Source organism: Nicotiana tomentosiformis, chromosome 3 (assembly GCF_000390325.3).
Source record: "Nicotiana tomentosiformis chromosome 3, ASM39032v3, whole genome shotgun sequence".
Taxonomy (NCBI): domain Eukaryota; kingdom Viridiplantae; phylum Streptophyta; class Magnoliopsida; order Solanales; family Solanaceae; genus Nicotiana; species Nicotiana tomentosiformis.
Genome location: NC_090814.1, coordinates 85,742,455 through 85,763,710, shown reverse-complemented (window position 1 = coordinate 85,763,710; position 21,256 = coordinate 85,742,455). Strand labels below are relative to the sequence as shown.

The window sequence follows — 21,256 nt, the reverse complement described above, 5'->3', positions numbered from 1 at the left end:
AAAATCTCTTCCTCTTCCAATATGGGACAATGTCTCATTGTTAAGAGGGGGAAACTTAAAATTTTACTCAAAATTTCATTTTCCCTCCATTTCCCATTCACCCTCATTTTAAGAATATTACATCTTAAAAAATAAAACCTCAACAATCCCCCACATGAATGGGGAATGGCTATATCACGGAAGTATGCATGAAAAAACTGTGTGATTTACAAGCAAGGATTAATTGCATCTGGATAAGTAGGTTTCCCTTTGAACTTTCCGTAGTAAACTTATGTCGGATATACTCGGTCAATCGGTAGATTTGATATCTTTGAACCGTCGATCTTTGGTGTATACCTAGACAACCATAAGTCACACAATCAACCCTTAACCGTCTTTGGTTCTCATTGTTGTGTTCGTTTCAGCCATGAACACCGCCTGGTTTCATAAGTGCGTAGAGAACTGGCCTTACAAAGTTCTCCTTGAAGCGGCTAACACTTCACACTTACATAGGTGATTCCTAAACGTGTCATCCTGTAGATACACTATTTGATATACCCCGTATCAAATTTAGAAATCATTAAAAAGCCTTAATGCTTTATCCTTGGTACTGAACATTGTCTCATCACGAGAACAGACTAAAATTTTATTTGACAATGTTGAACCGTCATTAATGACTTTGTTTGATCTCCTTAAACCTAGATCTTGGGATCTCCAGTCTTCTAGGTAGAGTTACTGCCACAATGACTTGTTCTCGGCCATAGTCCCATTCCCCTTGATGATTTCTCAACTACCTCTCTAGTTAGGCATTTTATAAGTGGATCCGACACATTATCACTTGACTTTACATAGTCAATCGTGATAATACCTCTAGAGAGTAATTGCCTAACAGTTTTATGTCTTCGTCGTATATGATGAGATTTACTGTTATACATGACGCTCCCAGCCCTTCCAATTGCCGCTTGACTATCACAATGTATGCATATTGGTGCCAACGGTTTGGGCCAAAATGGAATGTCTTCCAAGAAATTCCGGAGCCATTCAGCTTCTTCACCGACTTTATCTAAGGCTATGAATTCAGCCTCCATTGTAGAGCGAGCAATACATGTTTGTTTGGACGACTTCCAAGATACCGCTCCTCCACCAATAGTGAATACATATCCACTCGTGGACTTAGAATCAGTTGAACCGGTGATCCAATTTGCATCACAGTATCCCTCAATCACCGTAGGGAATTTACTGTAGTGCAATTCAAAGTTCTGGGTATGTTCTAAATATTCCAAAACTCGTTTCATTGCCATCCAATGAGATTGGCCTGGATTGCTCGTATATCGACTCAGTTTACTTATAGCACAAGCTATATCTGGTCGTGTACAATTCATGATATACATTAAGCATCCCAACACACGAGCATAATCCAATTGTGATATGCTTTGGCCTTTATTCTTTGCTAATGCAAGATTCACGTCAATTGGAGTCTTTGCAACTTTAAAGCCCAAGTGCTTGAATTTTTCAAGTACTGTCTTAATATAATGAGATTGTGACAATGCCAGACCTTGAGGAGTCTTATGGATCTTAATTCCCAGAATTAAATCAGCAACTCCCAAGTCTTTCATATCAAACTTGCTATTGAGCATACGCTTAGTAGCATTTATGTTGGCAATGTCATTACTCATTATCAGCATATCATCCACATATAGGCAAACAATGACTATGTGATTTGGAACATTTTTAATGTACACACATTTATCACATTCATTTATCTTAAAACCATTTGACAACATTGTTTGGTCAAATTTCGCATGCCATTGTTTGGGTGCTTGTTTTAGTCCGTAAAGAGACTTAACAAGTCTACATACCTTATTTTCTTTACCTGAAACCACAAACCCTTCAGGTTGTTCCATGTAAATTTCTTCCTCCAACTCTCCATTTAAGAAGGCCGTCTTAACATCCATTTGATGAATTTCAAGACCATACACTGCAGCTAATGCTACTAACATCCGTATGGACGTAATTCTTGTAACTGGAGAGTATGTATCAAAGTAGTCTAGACCTTCTCGTTGTCTATACCCTTTGACTACGAGCCTTGCCTTGAATTTATCAATAGTGCCATCATCTTTGATTTTTCTCTTAAAAATCCATTTAGAACCCAAAGGTTTATTTCCAGGAGGAAGATCAACCAATTCCCATGTATGGTTGTTCAATATGGATTCTATTTCACTATTGACTGCCTCTTTCCAAAACAATGATTCCGAAGAAGTCATAGCTTCTTTAAATGTTTGAGGCTCATTCTCCAATAAGAAAGTCACAAAATCTGGTCCAAATGAAGTAGACGTTCTTTGACGTTTACTACGTCTTGGATCCTCCTGATTACATGTACTTTCTTTTATTTCTTCCAGAGGTCGTTTAGATCCTTCACCAAATGACTCACATTCCTTTTTATACGGATATATATTTTCAAAAAACTCAGCATTATCTGATTCTATAACCGTATTATTATGAATGTCGGGATTTTCTGATTTATGAACCAGAAATCGATATGCTTTACTATTTGTCGCATATCCTATGAAAACACAATCAACGGTTTTCGGTCCTATCTTTACCCTTTTGGGTTTAGGAACTTGCACTTTTGCCAAACACCCCCACACTTTAAAATAATTCAAGTTGGGCTTCCTTCCTTTCCATTTTTCATATGGAATGGATTGTGTTTTGCTATGGGGCACTCGATTTAATATTCGATTAGCCGTAAGAATGGCTTCCCCCACAAGTTCTGTGGCAAACCAGAACTTATCAACAACGCATTCATCATCTCCTTTAATGTGCGATTCTTTCTTTCCGCAATCCCATTAGATTGGGGCGTGTAAGGGGCTGTTGTTTGATGAATAATTCCATATTCTAAACATATTTCTTCAAAAGGAGATTCATATTCACCACCCCTATCACTTCTTATCATTTTTACTTTCTTGTTAAGTTGCGTTTCAACTTTATTTTTGTATTGTCTGAATGCGTCTATTGTTTCATCTTTACTATTCAGTAAGTAAACATAGCAATATCGAGTACCATCGTCAATAAAAGTTATGAAATACTTCTTTCCATCGCGAGATGGTATTGACTTCATGTCACAAATATCTGTGTGAATTAAGTCTAAAGGATTTGAATTCCTTTCAACTGACTTATAAGGATGTTTAACATACTTAGATTCCACACATGTTTGACATTTTAATTTTTCGCATTCAAACTTGGGCAGTACTTCCAAGTTAATCATTTTTCGCAAGGTTTTATAATTGACATGACCCAAACGTACATGCCATAAATCATTTTACTCAAGTAAGTAAGAAGAAGCTGAAATATTATTATTGTTTTCCACAACCATTACATTCAGATTGAAAAGGCCCTCAGTGAGGTAACCTTTTCCTACAAATATTTCATTCTTACTAATGACAACCTTGTTGGACACAAAAATGCACTTAAAACCATGCTTAACAAGAAGTCCAGTAGAGACTAAATTCTTTCTCATTTCGGGAACATGAAGGACATTGTTCAAAGTCATGACCTTGCCAGAAGTCATTTTCAGAAATATCTTCCCATATCCTTCAACTTTTGCTGTTGAAGCATTTCCCATATAAACTGTCTCTCCGGGTCCAGCAGGAGCATAAGTAGCAAAAGCTTCTCTAACTGCACAAACATGGCGAGTGGCTCCTGAATCAAACCACCACAGTTTAGGATTTCCCACCAAGTTACATTCAGAAAGCATGGCACACAAGTTATCAACATCATCATGGTTTACTACCATGTTTGCTTGACCCCTTTTCTTGTCTTTCTTCGGAGCACGACACTCCGTAGATTTGTGTCCGGTTTTCCCACAGTTGTAGCAGTTTCCACTGAACCGCTTCTTGCTTGGGTTGTATTTCGGACCAGAAGCCTTCTTCCTCTTTTTGTTAGCTTCAAAAATATTTGCTTCCATTATTGTTGAATTTTCACGGCCTCTCCTTTCAGCAGCTTTATTGTCCTCTTTGATTCTCAACCGAACAATGAGATCTTCAAGGGACATTTCCTTTCGTTTGTGTTTCAAATAATTTTTGAAGTCCTTCCACAACGGAGGCAACTTCTCAATCATTGCTGCTACTTGAAATGCTTCGTTGATGACAAGACCTTCAGCAAGTAGATCATGAATAATCACTTGCAATTCCTGGACTTGGGTAATAACAGACTTGCTATCTACCATTTTGTAGTCCAAAAATTTTGCGGCAACGAATTTCTTCATCCCGGTATCTTCAGTTTTATATTTCTTTTCAAGCGCATTCCACAATTCTTTTGACGTCTCCACGCTACTGTATACATTATACAGATTATCATCCAGTTCGCTAAGAATATAATTCTTGCATAAAAAATCAGAATGCTTCCACGCTTCAATCACGAGAAAGCGTTCATTCTCTGGAGTTTTATCTGGCAGATCAGGAATATCTTCCTTGATGAACTTCTGTAGACATAACATAGTTAAGTAGAAAAACATCTTCTGCTGCCAGCACTTGAAATCAATCCCGAAAAATTTTCTGAATTTTTTTGCCGGTGCCAACGCCGGTGTTCGGCTTGTCGATGCGTTGGCAGTCACCATCGGAACAGCTTGGTTTTCGCTTTCAGTCGTCATTTTTTCTGTAAAAGAATGACACAAAGAAACGTTTAATACACGTTTTCAAACTGGAGTAAAAATCACGTAGATTTTAATCTCCAACAAAATGCCACGAAGGCTTTACTCTCCAAAACGGGAGTACACAAAACCACAAAGGTTTTAGTTTGCAGAATAATAAGAATAACACAAATACAGAAATAAATATTAAATTCCTTAAGAGTGTTAGTCCCGCCAATATTGCTGTATTTGTAAATAATAATTCTGCAACATATAAGTTAACGTAATGAAACAGTAATTAATTCGAGCCCACTGAATTCACAGTGTTTCCTTAAGGAATTTAATCCCCTCCTAGTACCCAAGGTAATGGATTATTTCCTCTCAGGATAGAACGAATCACACACTGGTGTAGCGGTACTTCAAACCCCAGTGTTTCAGCGAACACAAAGTTCGGTAGCAAATCACACTTACAGTTGCTTTGTTTGAAGTTAAAATAATGCAGAACGAAGGAGTAGATACTCAGAAAATCATATGGAAATGCTGAGAGGAAGGAGTGCAATGTATAGCCAAATCTGTTGAGCGATTTCAGGATTTCAGTTTGTGTGTTGAGTGTTGAGTGTCTTTCTTCAACATCTGCTGCACATATATATAGCAGCCAGTGTTGAAGAAGACCAAACGTCCACCCTCCATGGTGGAGCAAGCATTAGCTTGTTTATGGAGCAAGCACAATCATGGTAGGAAGAGCATTAGGCGGCTGCCTTGTGGTCAATACACGGATTGAAAAATATCCGTTACAAATGCGGATAATCTTACGTTAATATTTACTATTAACAAATAAATTTGGTCCAAATCCAAATCCGAAGCCGAAGCCGAGCCGAGCGAGCGACGACGACGCGAGGCTTGCTTTCTTCTTAACTCTTTAAGAGCTACAAGAAGAGCAATTATATATATACCCACCAAAAATCTCTTCCTCTTCCAATATGGGACAATGTCTCATTGTCAAGAGGGAAACTTAAAATTTTACTCAAAAATTTCATTTTCCCTCCATTTCCCATTCTCATTTTAAGACTATTTCATCTTAAAAATTAAAACCTCAACAAGAAGTTTACTAAAAATTTGATTGTGAACCCCGTTATTATTGTAAATTTACTTGAAGTTGACGTAAAAACCCATAAACTTTAAATACTGAATCCGCCACTTGCTCTAAGATCATATTAGCTGGTAAAAGCAACATCTTTATCGTTCAGAACAAATAGTTTTTCCCAACTCTAGGATCCGAAGACAGTTACCTGAAGGACATGAGCAACCTTAGCTTAAAAATACTACTCTTGTTATGACATTCCAAATACTCTTGAGGGCACCCACAACAGCTGCGGATACCTATTTCCAGAACCGAATTAATTAATTAGCAGCCCCCGAAATATTTGTACTAGTGTGATTTAACCTGATGAAAAAGAAATAGTTTTAAAATCTTCTTCTTTTAAAATAGAATAGAGCTTGTGTAAGATGAAACAATGCCCATAAACTGTAATGAAGAAAAAAAGATTTGGGAGAATGGGAGGTTGTCATGGACTACGAATTGTAAAATGGAACAAATAAATCTTTTATAGTAAACTTGGATTGAGGCATTGTTATTGTTTTTTATGTGCAAAAGTATATATAATAGTACCAAAAATGCCAATGAAAAATTACAGGAGGAATTCCTATGATAATGCCACAGGAGTGTTGATATTTGCAATATAGATAAATTTCTGTAGCAAAATGTTTATGCAGAAAGTGGCTCCCTGAGGTTGTATTTTAGCTTAGAAAAAGTCAACAATATATTACTACGGTCTACGTATCTATCAATGTCACGACGAACTAGACAGCTAAATAGAGGAGAATCCAGTGAACATGTGGAGATGGACAAAAACAGAGGTTCCGGGGATCAAGATTTCATGACACAATAAATCGCCTTTTTCAGTAGGTTATTTACCTTGATGCCAAGTTTGCTAATGGGTTGGTGCAGTCACTTCCCTAAGATACTACTGTTAGTAATCTGTATTCGAAAATATGTTCAAAAAATAAAAATCAAAAATGTAAAAGATCATAATTATTTCGAGCCCACTGAATTCACAGTGTTTTCTTAATGAACTTAATCCCCTCCTAGTACTCGAGGTTTAGGATTATTTCCTCCCAGGATAGAACGGATTACCCTCACTGGTGTAGCAGTACTTCAAACCTTAGTGATAACGAACGTAAAGAACAGTAGTAAATCACACTTATTGCTTTCTTTTCTGTTAAAACAATGCAGAAAGAAGAAGGATAAATAAGAATTTTCGTAAGGAAAATCTGAGGGAGAGTTCATGTATTTATAGCCAAAAAACGTTCCCAAAATCAACATTCGTTATGGCCTATCGTGGAACTAGGCCAGCGTCAACTCAACAACTCAACACCACAACAATAAGTTTGAAAACATTAACGGAAGCATTTAACATTTAAAGAAAACTGTTTGAAAGCATAAGAAAACCCAAAGTGAAACAATCCAGCTCAAAACCAGGGTGTCACTGAGTACATGAGCGTCTAGATCAGAAATACAGTCTACTACAATGTCTAGAGATATAAACTGAAAGTACGACAAAGATAATGAAGGAGAGTCAAGGCCCGCGAACGCAGTGCAGCTACCTTGATAGTCTCCAAAACTCTAGGATCCTCAATCAGCAACCGCCGCCAGGAACAGAGTCGCCTGGATCACACACGAGGTGCAGGGAGTAACGTGAGTACATCCAACTCAGTAAGTAACAACTCCAAACTTTGAACTGAAAGGTAGTGACGAACTCAACAGGTACATATAAAATGGAAATAACTGAACAGAAACGTAGGCATGCTTTTAAATTAAATAGGCAACTCAAACAGTAAAGTGAAGCAGATCCGAAACGTGTAAAAAATATAACTCTGCTATCTCTACATGCCAATGCACATGCTGTATGTGATGCACCATACTGTCAGCCTCATGTGCTCACATTCTCGAATGCTCAACCACTCGGTAATGTATATGGCCCATACATCCCAGGGAAGATCCATCCCAGAACATATACATCACTGACGATAAGTCACCCAGTATCGAGGAAGGCCAATCCAGCTCTGTGGAGAAGATCCATCTCCAGGTATCAAGTATTTCGGACAAGATCCATGTCCAGGGAAGATCCATCCTTCAATAATATCAATCGCGCTCACTGAGGGTGTGTACAGACTTCGGATGGGCTCCTACAACCCAAGCGCTATCATAATCATCAATATAACCGCTGTGACGTGCAGTCCGATCCCATAACTGTCACTCATACTCAGTCATTTGGCCTCACTCAGTCATCAATCTCTCCAGTCTCACCCACGGGCTCACAATGTCATGAAAACAAACCCGGAACAATGATACGATGAATCAATAAATAACTGAGACGGAGATATGCTATAAAAATGCATGAACATGACTGAGTACGGAATATTAATAAAATAGTGAGTTGACAGCAAGAAACGACCACTAAGGGTCCCAACAATACCGGCATAAAGCCTAAACATGATATCTAGCATGATTTACAGCTCGATTACTTTATCACATGATGAAAACATGGATATCAACATGATAGAGTCACTAAACGATGAAATGGAATCACCCAGGTCATAATTCTCACGGTGCACGCCCGCACGCCCGCATGTGCGTCACCTCAATACCAATCACATAACACATAATTTGGGGTCTCGAACCCTCAGAACCAAGTTTGGAAGCGTTACTTACCTCAAACCAAGCAAAAATCCTACTCTGCAATGCCTTTGCCTCTCAAATCGGCCTCCAACATCCCGAATCTAGCCACAAGCAATACAATACGATCAATATAGGCTAAATGAATCAATTCCATAAGAAAAATACCAAATTATGGCAAAAAAATCTGAAATCGACTCAAACCCGCCCTCCGGGCTCACGTCTCGAAATCCGACAAAAGTCACAAAACCCGAAAGCCCATTCCTTCACGAGTCTAACCATACCAAATTTACTCAAATCCGACAACAAAATCCCCTTCAAAACCTCAAAATTCCATCTCAAGAACTCTTCCACGTTTTTCCCAATTTTCACCCCAAATCACAGTTTAGATGATAAAAATCAAGATATAATCATGGAATTTAACCAAAAACAAGTGAGAAACACTTACCCCAATCAACCAAAACCGTGATCTCTAGCTCAAAATATAAAAAATGAGTTCAAACCCTCGATTTTGAAATTTAATACTGCCTGCCCAGATTTCTTCTTCGCGAACGCGACCGTCCTCTCGCATTCGCGTAGACCAACTCAAACTGCCTCTCCGCTTTACTCTTCGCGAACACAACAACTACTTCGCGAACGCGATACATTACCAGCTCAAACCTTCGAGAACGCGACCCTCACCTCGCGAACGCGAACCTTTACTAAACTTTCTCTTCGCGAACGTGACCTCACCTTCGCGAACGCGTAGACCAAATGAATGGGGTCCCCAACTGCCTCTTCTCTTCTTCGGGAACGCGTTACTTATCTCGCGTCCGCGATGCACTCTACTCCTAAACCTTCGTGAACGCGTCCCTTACTTCGCGAACGCGAAGAACAAGTCTTCCTCAATCTCCAGATACTCTTCGCAAACGCGTAAGAAGAAACCAGCAACAACAAAAACCAGTAGATCAGCTATCTCTCAAAGGCCATAATTGGTCTGTTAACCACCCGAAACTCACTCGAGACCCTCGGGACCTCAACCAAACATACCAACACATCCCATAACATCATACCAACTTAGTCGAACCTTCGAATCACTCCAAACAATATCAAAACACCAAATTACACTCGGATTCAAGCCTAAGAACTTCTAAACTTCCGAATTCCACAAACGATGCCGAAACCTACCAAACCACATCCGATTGATCTCAAATTTTACACACAAGTCATATTTGACATTACGGACCTACTTCAACTTCCGGAATCAGAATCCAACCCCGATATAAAAAAGTCAACCCCCCGGTCAAATTTCCCAACTAAAAATTCGACTTTCGCCATTTCAATCCTAAATCAGCTACAGACCTCAAATTCACAGTCCTGACACGCACTACAGGAAAAACGGTTATTAGCGACAAGAAAAATGATCCCTAAAAATCAGAATCTGGTCCCTAAAGATATATAACGACCAGGTTTATCCGGTCGCAACCCGTTGTTGTAGGCTTCGCCGCTAAAGGTTAATAGCGACGGGTATTTCTAGGTCCCTAAAGGGTTGCAGCGACCGGCACTTTTCTGGTATCTAAAACATTTTTGACGACCAGGTTTTCGGTCCATGATAAACACCTTAAATCAGTCACTATCTAGTCCTTAATTGATTTAGGGACTACTTTTCTGGTCCCTAATGATTAAATAAATAAACATTAAACTGGTCAAAAAGAATATTTTAAGGACAATCAGTCCTGGTCCATAAAAATATTACAGCTGGTCCCTAAAATTTTATATCAATAAATCTCAATATTTATCAAATTCTCTAAAAACTATTGCCACAAAATATAATATAAAGATAAACCTTTCTATTACAAATATTGCGTAACTTCTTGTTAATGCCACGATCCATGATGTAAGTCACAATATCTTTTACAAAATTTTATAGCAAAAACACCAAATTAATATCCCTAGATTAGAAATATAATAACATTTTGTTGCAATAATATCCTAGCAAAATGATAGTCATCTTGTATATATGTCTCCAAAAGCTGCATCTTGACTTGTAAGTTGCTCCAAAACCTGGAAAAAGGATGCAAACAATTATTGTTAAGAAAAAAATAAAAAGAAACCAGAAAATCAATTAGTTTAGTGGGATAAATATTTAACCACTTACCAGAATAAGTGCCCAAATTAGAAACATAAACCATCACCGTAAAAGAGGCTGCATGACAACACACAAAAGTGGATTAGAAATAAGAACAATAAGTCTAGTTTTCCTAAGCCTTCATTTGTCAAATTACTTATCAATCTACTGAACTTGTTTAACTGGTTAACACAGTGATATGTGTTATAGCTTAGTATGAACTTTCCAAATCTGCATTCTCTTCAGTTAGCTATGTACGTAACCACAAGCAAACATGTATGAAGGAAAACTGCAGTTCCTAAAATAGATTTATGAAAATCATTAACGTGACATAAGTATGACAACGATATAAAACTATTGCTAAAGACCTGCAACTGAAAGTCAGTAGAACGAGTGCATGTTCTAATGTTCAAGAGATTTTAAGGCAAAACTTGATTCGATACTTGTTTAAGGCTGAAGTTGATTCAAAAATAGTACATCACTCAGACATAAGCCAAAACAAAGCAAACTACTACATCCTTCTTCCTAATAAATCCAGAAAATGCATATACTGATGAAGATTTTCTACTAGCAGATTGTTTTTATACCAAAAGTAGATTATGTAAATATCTATTTTTAGCTCTAGAAATATGTTCTTTACCCCTCAAAGCATGCTCTGTTCTGCTCTAGCCAAATAGAAAAGCAGCAAATGCACAACAAACAACAAAATGAAATAATATTCGAGTAAGTTGCTACTAACTTGGTATGTTAACCAGATGGTCATTCTCCTGAAACGGTCGATGTCGAAGGCTGGACATTGGAGTGTTGGGCAAATACTAGTTGCTTCATTTCTTTCATCTAATTTTCTAATGTAGACACATGATCCTTCAAAGATTTGTTTTTTCTCGAGTTGAACACAACTCAGATATTAGTTCAGCCTTTGAAGAAGCGTCACATTTCAAGTTTTTTGCTTTTACTCCACCTCCAAAGCCAAATACATGGCTACGGGTTTGAGGTCCAAAATAGTTTTCTACAATCTCTATGCTTGAAAGAGATGGTTCAGACATCACTAATTCTTGGATTTGAGCCTGAAAACTATATAAAGAGATTGTCAGAACCCATACTAACTAAAAGTAAGGTAGATGTTCAATTAACCAAACGCACATGTTTCTCAATTGTTTCAAAATCAACAAGTGTGTTATTCTTCTTGCGAGTCTCAAAGTAAATCATGTCAAATAGTCTGTCAATATTCAAAGAAAAGAATTGAGATTTTATGATAGCACCTTTTGATAAATAATTTCTCTAATTGGCTTGCTACCAATATGATGAAGCATCTTTAGCTTAGCTTGAAGTATTAGATTGGAATATTATAAATAAATGTAAAAAAATGATCATAGTATGAAAGTGAAAATATATAACTAAGTATTGTATGTCAAACCTGAAAACTTTATGAAGCAAAATGTTCCTTTATCAACCATTCCCATTGTTTCTTGTCTACCCACTTTGGCACATTTCTAAGAGCCTCTTGGATTGGCTTACCCTTCACATACTTTGCATGCAATCGTCCTCTACATTTATTCCATAGTTCTTTCATCCAACTCAAAATATGATCGCGATGAATATCCATGTCCTCACTCTCAAATTTATCCTACAATAAAACAAATATGTTTTAAACGTTTAGAGTATGTGAAAACAAATTAGTAGTCATTCAATGATTCAAAGACAGTGAAATAAAATTCCCTCATAGTATCTGCTGAAAAGACAAAATTCCATGTAATTCAGTCACATCAGAAAAAGAATAATTACTAGGAAACATCAGTGGTCTAGCATTAGAGAGATGATTCCTTGCCAACATCTAGTTGCCAATCTAAGCAGTCTAACAGAACTAGAAGCAGGAGTAAGTGTGTTAATTTTCCATTTACTCTTATAATCTCTTCTCTAACAGATAAGTTCATCCTATATAAGAATAAAGCTCCTAATATATATAATCAAATAAGAGAAAAAAATAAGTAATAGAGGCCATAGCCACATCTCCAGATTAGTAAGAAAAGAGGAACCCAAGAAAAAATAAGAATACTCAATCCAGTTACCTCGACAGCTGCCCACATATGATTTAATTTCTCTTAATGTCATCGCACGATGATACTCCCAACGGACACATATTACGGTCACGAACTAATTTTCCCAAGTGCCTCGCAAATATATTGCTATTATTTCCAACTGTTCGATTATTGTAAAATGTTACTTTCAGCTTCTGTCCCACTTCAAGTGATGCAACTTCTTTGCACTTGTTACTTCCTCGAACCTTTTTTACCTTACTAGTACATGAACCTACATTTGCATAATGTAAAAGTATTTGTAAATATTATACAAATAATAAACTTGTGATCGAATAGATTTGAGAACATACTTGGTTCAACTGTTTGGGTGGATTCCATCACTTGATTAGTAGATGGAGAAAATGAAATATCAGTTTGCACATGCTTGTTCTCATGAACAGAGGGATTTATATTTGTTGTTTGCATTTCTTGAGCAGCAAACATTGTAGAATCTGATCTTGTCATGTTAGAAGTTCTTGGCATACCTTGACTAGTGTAAAGAGAATTATAATGAAAGGATCCCACCTTATTTCCAAAAAAACCCTGAAGAGGACAACGATTTAAGCTCTCGCCCTCGCCCTCGTCCTCGTCCCATCCCTATGGCACCTGGTGATAGAAATCATATTAGTAAAAAGTTTTGCATTAAAATTCAGAATATAAATTAGTAACTCTATAAAGTTGAGAAATCATACTTGGTTCGACTGTTTGGGGGGATTGTATAGCTTTATCAGTAGATGGAGAAAATGAAACATCAATTTGCATATGCTCTTTCTCAATAACCGAGGGGATTTTAATCGTCCTTCGCATTTCTTGATCAGCAGACAATGTAGAATCTGATCTTGAGTTGCTATAAATTCTTGGAACACTTTGACTAGCATGAAGACTCCTCTTATGGAAGGATGATTCCGGCTTATTTCTAACATTCCCGAAGAGCACATAGATCTAAGCCCCCGCCCTCGTCCCTTTGCTATAGCACCTAGTGCAAGAAAATCATATTAGTAAAAACTTTAACATTAGAATTCACTTTTACGTATTAATAGCACAAAAAAATTGAGAAACCTTACTTGTTTCACCCGTTTAAATGTATTTCATAATTTCATCAGTAGAAGTATAAAATGTAATATCAGTATGTATTTCTTGAGCAGCAGTCATGGTAGAATCAGACAACCCCACAGAGCACATACATCTAATCTCTCGCCCTCGCCCTCAGTCCTTACCTATAGCACCAGGTGCAATGAATGTATATTTGCTAGTAGACTTCATAGGGGATCCCACCTCATTTCCAGTCTTTAGTGGTTTCATATTAAACCTACAAAAAAAAAACACAAGAAAAATCAAGACATTATAAAGACAATGTACTATCAATGAAAAAATCAGGTAATCAGACTATAGAACAATGAAATGCTAATGCATAAAGAAATACTTTACCTCATTCGTTCTTTTTCGTTTATTTTGTATGTGATTTTCTAAATCTACAATATCATCATCTAGTTGTTGGACAATCTCATAGGAATCACGAGGTTGCATCTTTCTCACTACACGCCAGCCTTTATTGGAATTATCATTAGCATAAAGTTGTTTTGGAAATATCAAACTAGATTTACCAAAATTAATAAGTTGGTTATACAATTCAAAAACACATAATATGTAAAAAGTTCAACCAACTCTTCACCACATAAGAAAACCCACAACAAACAAAATCCCACAATATGCCCACGACACTTTTCTTAGCCCTTCAAGCAAGTTCCCAAAACTCTTGTTTAATGTAACCCTAATAGAAAACCCCTCAATAAATCCAAAAATACTTCACTTTTAGCACACAACAACAATTAATATTCCAAAAAAATAAAGAAACCTAATGAGATAACCTCTGTTCTTGTTGTCCAAGCCCCAAAATCGAATCCAATATCCTCACTTTTACCTCCCACACAACAAAATTAGTGTTCTAAATAAATAAAAACTCAATCAAAGAAACTTAGGTCAAAAAGATAGAAGGAAAAAAAGAAACAGAAGAAAAAAAATTCTGATTTTCATCAGAAAGAAAAAAAGAAGCAGAATGAGAAAAATTGAAGAAACTTACTCTTGATGTAGCCGAATAATGCCGAGTGATTGACAAGAATTTTGTTTAGCCAGACAATGCTTGATATCGAGCAACAAGTATTTAAGGAGTTTAGGAATTTCAAGGGTTTTGAGAAAGAGAGAGGGAAGAAACGTTTGGAAAGGCTAAGTAAAAGGTTTTTACTCGTGAGAGGGGGAGAAAAAGTTTGAGAAAAACTAGCGCTAACTATTTTCACTTATTTTTTATTCGCGCCTACGTCTCTCGCTGAATGTGATTATTAGAGACCGGACAAATGTCTTTTTTCAGACCACATTAAATCCCTTCGTTTGTTTAGGAAAGGTAAATCGCTATTTATGGACCAAAAATAATCTTGTCCCTGTAAGTACACTTTTAGGGACCAGATTTTTAACTCATCGCTAAATCTTGGTCTCTAATAACCCTTTTTCTTGTAGTGACACTCCTAAGTCCAAAATCACCCAATAGAGCTAATAGAATCGACGAAACTCCATTCTAGGGTCGTCTTCATACCATTCCGACTAAGGTCAAAATCCTAGGACTTAAGCATCCGTTTTAGGGACTAAGTGTCCCAAAACACTCCGAAACCAAAAATAAGCCCTTCCCGGCAAGTCACATTAGCAGAAACAGATATGGGGAATGCAGTAAATAGGGGATCGGGGCCAAATTCAAATTAAAACGGAAAAATTAAAACGGAGGAAAATTGAATTACCGTTATAGAAATGGTCTAATTTGGATTAATTAATATTACATTAATATTAACAAATAAATTTGGTCCAAAAAATTAATCAATCAATCGATCATTTGACCAAATTCGAATCCGAAGCCGAGCGAACGACGACGACGACAACGACGCGAGACTTGCCTTCTTCTTAACTCTTTAAGAGCTAGAAGAAGAGAAATTGCATATATACCCATCAAAATTCTTTTCCTCCTCCAATATGGGACAATGTCCTTTTGTCAAGGAGGAAAAATTAAAATTTTATTTTCCCCTCCATTTTTCATTCACCCTCTTTTAAGCTCTAAGAAGCTTAAACCTAACGACCCCCACATGAATAGGGAATGTCTATATCACGGAAATATGCATGAAAAACTATGTGATTTACAAGCAAAGATTAATCGCATATGGATAAGTAGGCTTCCCTTTGAACTTTCCGTAGTGAACTTATGTTGGATATACTCGATCAATCGGTAGATTTGATATCTTTGAACCGTTGAACTTTGGTGTATACCTAGACAATCATAAGTCACACAATCAACTCTTAACCGTCTTTGGTTCTCATTGTTGTATTCGTTTCAGCCATGAACACCGCCTGGTTTCATAAGTGCGTAGAGAACCGGCCTTGCAAAATTCTCCTTGAAAGGGCTAACAGTTCTCACTTACATAGGTGATTCCTCAACGTGTCATCCCGTAGATACACTTTTTGATATTCCCCGTATAAAATTTAGAAACCATTAAAAAGCCTTACAGTTTTATCCTTGGTACTGAACATTGTCTCATCATGAGAATGGACCAAAATATTTAGTTGACAATGTTGAACCGTCATTAATGACTTTGTTTGATCTCCTTGAACCTAGATCTTGGGATCTCCAGTCTTCTAGGTAGAGTTACTGCCACAATGACTTGTCCTCGGCCATAGTCCTATTCCCATCGATAATCTTTCAACTACCTCTCTAGTTAGGCCTTTCGTAAGTGGATCCGACACATTGTCGTTTGACTTTACATAGTCAATTGTGATGATCCCCCTAGAGAGTATTTGCCTAACGGTTTTATGTCTTCATTGTATATGACGAGATTTACCGTTATACATAACGCTCCCAGCCCTTCCAATCGCCGCTTGACTATCGCAATGTATGTATATTGGTGCCAATGGTTTGGGCTAAAATGGAATATCTTCCAAGAAATTTCGAAGCCATTCATCTTCTTCACCGGCTTTATCTAAGGCAATAAATTCAGCCTCCATTATAGAGCATGCAATACACATTTGTTTGGATACCTTCCAAGATACCGTTCCTCCACCAATAGTGAATATATATATCCACTTGTGGACTTCGAATCAGTTGAACCGGTGATCCAATTTGCATCATTGTATCCCTCAATCATCGCATGATAATTACTATAGTGCAAAGCAAAGTCTTGGGTATGTTTTAAATATCCCAAAACACGTTTCATCCCCATCCAATGAGATTGACCTGGATTACTCGTGTAACGACTCAATTTACCTATAGCACAAGTTATATCTGGTCGAGTACAATTCATGATATACATTAAACATCCCAGCACACGATCATAATCCAATTGTGATATACTTTGGCCTTTGTTCTTTGCAAGTGCAAGATTCACGCCAATTGGAGTCTTTGCAACTTTAAAATCTAAGTGCTTGAATTTTTCAAGTACTGCTTTAATGTAATGAGATTGCGACAATGCCAGACCTTGAGGAGTCTTATGGATCTTAATACCCAGAATTAAATCGGCAACTCCCAAGTCTTTCATATCAAACTTGCTAGTTAGCATACGCTTAGTCGCATTTATGTTGACAATGCCATTACTCATTATCAGCATATTATCCACATATAAGAAAACAATGACTATGTGATTTGTAATATTTTTAATGTACACACATTTATCATATTCATTTATCTTAAAATCATTTGACAACATTGTTTGGTCAAATTTCGCATGCCATTGTTTGGGTGCTTGTTTTTGTCCATAAATCGACTTAACAAGTCTACATTCCTTCTTTTCTTTACCTGGAACCACAAACCCTTCAGGTTGTTCCATGTAAATTTCTTCCTCCAAATCTCCATTTAAGAAGACTGTTTTAACGTCCATTTGATGAATTTCAAGACCATATACCGCAACTAATGCTACTAACGTTCGTATGGACGTAATTCTTGTAACTGGAGAGTATGTATCAAAATAGTCAAGACCTTCTCGTTGTCTATACCCTTTGACCACAAATCTTGCCTTATATTTGTCAATAGTACCATCATCTTTCATTTTCCTCTTAAAATCCATTTAGAACCCAATGGTTTATTGCCTGGAGTAAGATCAACCAATTCCCATGTATGGTTGTTCAATATGAATTTTATTTCACTATTGACTGTCTCTTTCCAAAATAATGATTTAGAAGAAGTCATAGCTTCTTTAAATGTTCGAGGCTCATTTTCCAATAAGAAAGTCATAAAATTTGGTCCAAATGAATTAGATGTTCTTTGACGTTTACTACGTCTTGGATCCTCCTGATTATACGTACTTTCTTTTGTTTCCTCCCGAAGTCGTTTAGATCCTTCACCAATCAACTCACATTCCTTTTTATACGGATATATACTTTCGAAAAATTCAACATTATCTGATTCTATAACCGTATTATTATGAATGTCAGGATTTTTTGATTTATGAACCAGAAATCAATATGGTTTACTATTTGTTGCATAACCTATGAAAACACAATTAATAGTTTTCGGTCCTATCTTTACCCTTTTGGGTTTAGGACCTTGCACTTTTGCCAAACACCCCCACACTTTAAAATAATTCAAGTTGGGCTTTCTTTCTTTCCATTTTTCATATGGAATGAATTGCATTTTGCTATGGGGTACTCAGTTTAATATCCGGTTAGCCATAAGAATGGCTTCCCCCCACAAGTTCTGTGGCAAACCAGAACTTATCAACAAAGCGTTCATCATTTCCTTTAGTGATCGATTCTTTCTTTCCGCAATCCCATTGGATTGGGGCGTGTAAGGGGCCGTTGTTTGATGAATAATTCCATATTCTAAACATATTTCTTCAAAAGGAGATTCCTATTCACCACCCCTATCACTTCTTATCATTTTGATTTTCTTGTCAAGTTGCGTTTCAACTTTTTTTTTTATTGTTTGAATGCATCTATTGCTTCATCTTTACTATTAAGTAAGTAAACATAGCAATGTCAAGTACTGTCTTTAATAAAAGTTATGAAATACTTCTTTCCACCGCGAGATGGTATTGACTTTGCGTCGCAGATATCTATGTGAATTAAGTCTAAAGGATTTGAATTCTTTTCAACTAACTTATAAGGATGTTTAACATACTTAGATTCCACACATATTTGACATTTTTATTTGTCACATTCAAACTTAGGCAATACTTCCAAATTAATCATTTTTCGCAAGATTTTATAATTGACATGTCCCAAACGTATATGCCATAAATCATTTGACTCAAGTAAGTAAGAAGAATCTGAAATTTTATTATTGTCTACAACCATTACATTCAGCTTAAAAAGGCTCTCAGTAAGGTAATATTTTCCTAAGTACATCTCGTTCTTACTTATTACAACTTTGTCTGAAACAAAAGCACACTTAAACCCGTTCTTGACGAGAAGTGAAATAGAAACTAAGTTCCTCCGTATTTCAGGAACATGACAAACGTTGTTTAGAGTCACCACCTTGCCATAGGTCATCTTCAGGAATAACTTTCCATAACCTTCAATTTTGGCCGTTGCAGAATTTCCCATAAAAATGGTCTCGTCGGGTCTAGCGGGAGCATATGAAGCAAATGCTTCTCTAACAGCACAAACATGGCGGGTGACACTAGAATCAATCCACCACTCCTTAGGATTTTTCACTAAGTTGCATTCAGACAACATAGCGCACAAGTCATCAATATCATTATTTGTTTCAACCATATTTGTTTGTCCCTTTTTCTTCTCTTTCTTTGGAGCACGACATTCTGCAGCTTTATGTCTAACCTTTCCACAGTTGTGGCAATTTCCCTTGAATTTGTTCTTGCTGGGATAGTTGTTTGGTCCAGAAGACTTCTTTCACTTTTTCGGATTAGTTGGAGCAGTTTCAACAATATATGCTCCCATAATTGTTGAGTTCCCACGCGTCTTCTTTTATGCAGCTTTATTGTCCTCTTTGATCCTCAATCAAACGATGAGATCTTCGAGTTTCATCTCCTTTGTCACGACCCAAGATCACGCCTGTCGTGATGACGCCTATCTTAATACTAGGCAAGCTGACAACCTCAATAAACCACAATTTCTTTAAAATACGGAAACATCGTAATTAAGTTTAATAGAAAACCCCACACATACTGATATAAATACACTCCCAAAATCTGGTGTCACTCAATACATGAGCATCTATACATTACAAGTCTGGGAAACCCGGCCTATAATAATCCGAGAATAAATACAATAAACAAAAGGATAAGGAAGGAGAGACAAGGTCTACAAAATATAGCAGCTACCTTTGAATCTCCGTAAAATCAACTATGTGAAAGAATCAACACCCACTGTGTCCGGTATCACCTGGATCTGCACACGAAGTGCAGGGTGTAGTATGAGTACAACAATGGTTAGTAAGTAACAATAATAAATAAGGACCTGAAAGTAGTGACGAGCAACTCAACTAAGTCCAAATACAATACTTTCCAACAAAAAAAGGGTAGGCATGCTCTCAAGTTCAACATTTAAAATTTCACAGTAATTTCATATCAAATTTGATTGAAACAGAAAATAATGTTTTTCCAAAATTTCCAAAACAGTGATATATGACAGCTGAAATGCAACAGTTAATGAAATCAATGCATCCTCTTAGAGTAACATTCACTCAGTCCTCCCATTCACTCCAACCTCACAGTTATTCTTTCCTCACAGTCACTCATTCCTCACAGTCACTCATCACTCGACACTCGCACTCGGCACTTGCACTCAGTAGGTACCTGCGCTCACTAGGGGTGTGTATAGACTCTGGAGGGGCTCCTTCAGCCCAAGCGCTATATCAATCCAATCATGACATATAATAATGAAACATGCTACGGCGCGTAACTCGATCCCATAAATATCCTCATAATTAGGCCCTCGACCTCACTTAGTCATCAACCTCTTTAGTCTCTCGGGCTCAAGATGTCATGAAAATCAGCCCAAAAATGATAATATGGTATATCAATAAATAGCAACAAAGACTGAGATATGATATGAAATGAATGAACATGACTGAGTGTGAAATTACAACTTGAGCATATAATTCAACCACATAAATGACCCTAGTGGGTACCAATAATAGCAGCATTTATCTAAGCATGATTTTTAATACTAGTCTCAGCTCAATTTGCTCTAACGCGTAGAGAATGTACGGATATCAACAGATTATTCAACTATACAGCTCCATGGAATTTGACCAAGTCAAAATTCCTACGGTGCACGCCCACACGCCCATCACCTAGCATGTGCGTCACCTCAAAACCAATCACATAACACATAATACGGGGTTTCATACCCTCAAGACCAAATTTAAAACTGTTACTTACCTCAAATCGTGTAATTATTTATTCTGCTATGCCTTTTCCATAAGAATTGGTCTCCGAAAATCTCGTATCTAGCCACAATTAATTCGATTCAGCCAATACCAATTATTGTAATTAATTCCATAAGGAAATACTAATTTTCTAATAAAAATCCGAAATTAACTCAAAAATCGCCTGGGGGGCTCACGTCTTGGAACCCGACAAAAGTTACAAAATATGAACTCCCGTCCAACCACGAGTCCAACCATACAAATTTTACCAAATTTCGACATCAACTCGACCCTCAAATCTTCAATTAAATTCTTTGAAGATTTATACCATTTTCAACCCAATCTTTACCCATTTGAACTCAACAATCTTTCC

The 21,256-nt window shown here is 37.0% G+C and overlaps 1 protein-coding gene across 7 annotated transcripts; it reads right to left on the bottom strand.

Annotated features, from left to right (window-relative positions):
• Positions 1–10,024: 10,024 nt before the first annotated feature.
• On the bottom strand, positions 10,025–14,804 carry LOC104115551 (uncharacterized). Of its 7 annotated transcripts, none has more exons than XR_690632.3 (10): positions 14,608–14,802; positions 13,956–14,074; positions 13,592–13,836; positions 13,220–13,503; positions 12,839–13,133; positions 12,519–12,759; positions 11,867–12,076; positions 11,189–11,523; positions 10,480–10,527; positions 10,025–10,385 (listed from the first exon to the last, which is right to left on the bottom strand). XR_690632.3 is itself a non-coding variant. In XM_070197208.1 (8 exons), the coding sequence occupies exons 2-5, from the start codon at positions 13,958–13,960 to the stop codon at positions 13,125–13,127; spliced, it is 390 nt and encodes a 129-aa protein (XP_070053309.1). In that variant the 5' UTR covers positions 13,961–14,074; positions 14,608–14,804; the 3' UTR covers positions 11,291–11,523; positions 11,867–12,076; positions 12,519–12,759; positions 12,839–13,124. The 7 variants fall into 7 exon arrangements, 1 of the variants encoding a protein (XP_070053309.1); XR_690636.4 differs by lacking the exon at positions 13,956–14,074 and adding an exon at positions 11,593–11,668 and having other exon boundaries at positions 11,189–11,516; XR_690630.4 differs by lacking the exon at positions 13,956–14,074.
• Between the last annotated feature and the right edge of the window lie 6,452 nt (positions 14,805–21,256).

Excerpts from the sequence above, each read along its gene's own strand:
- LOC104115551 (XM_070197208.1), bottom strand. Across the intron at positions 13,504-13,744 it reads CATTGCACCTGGTGCTATAG|GTGCTATAGCAAAGGGACGA; the intron begins GTAAGGACTGAG and ends TTCTTGCACTAG.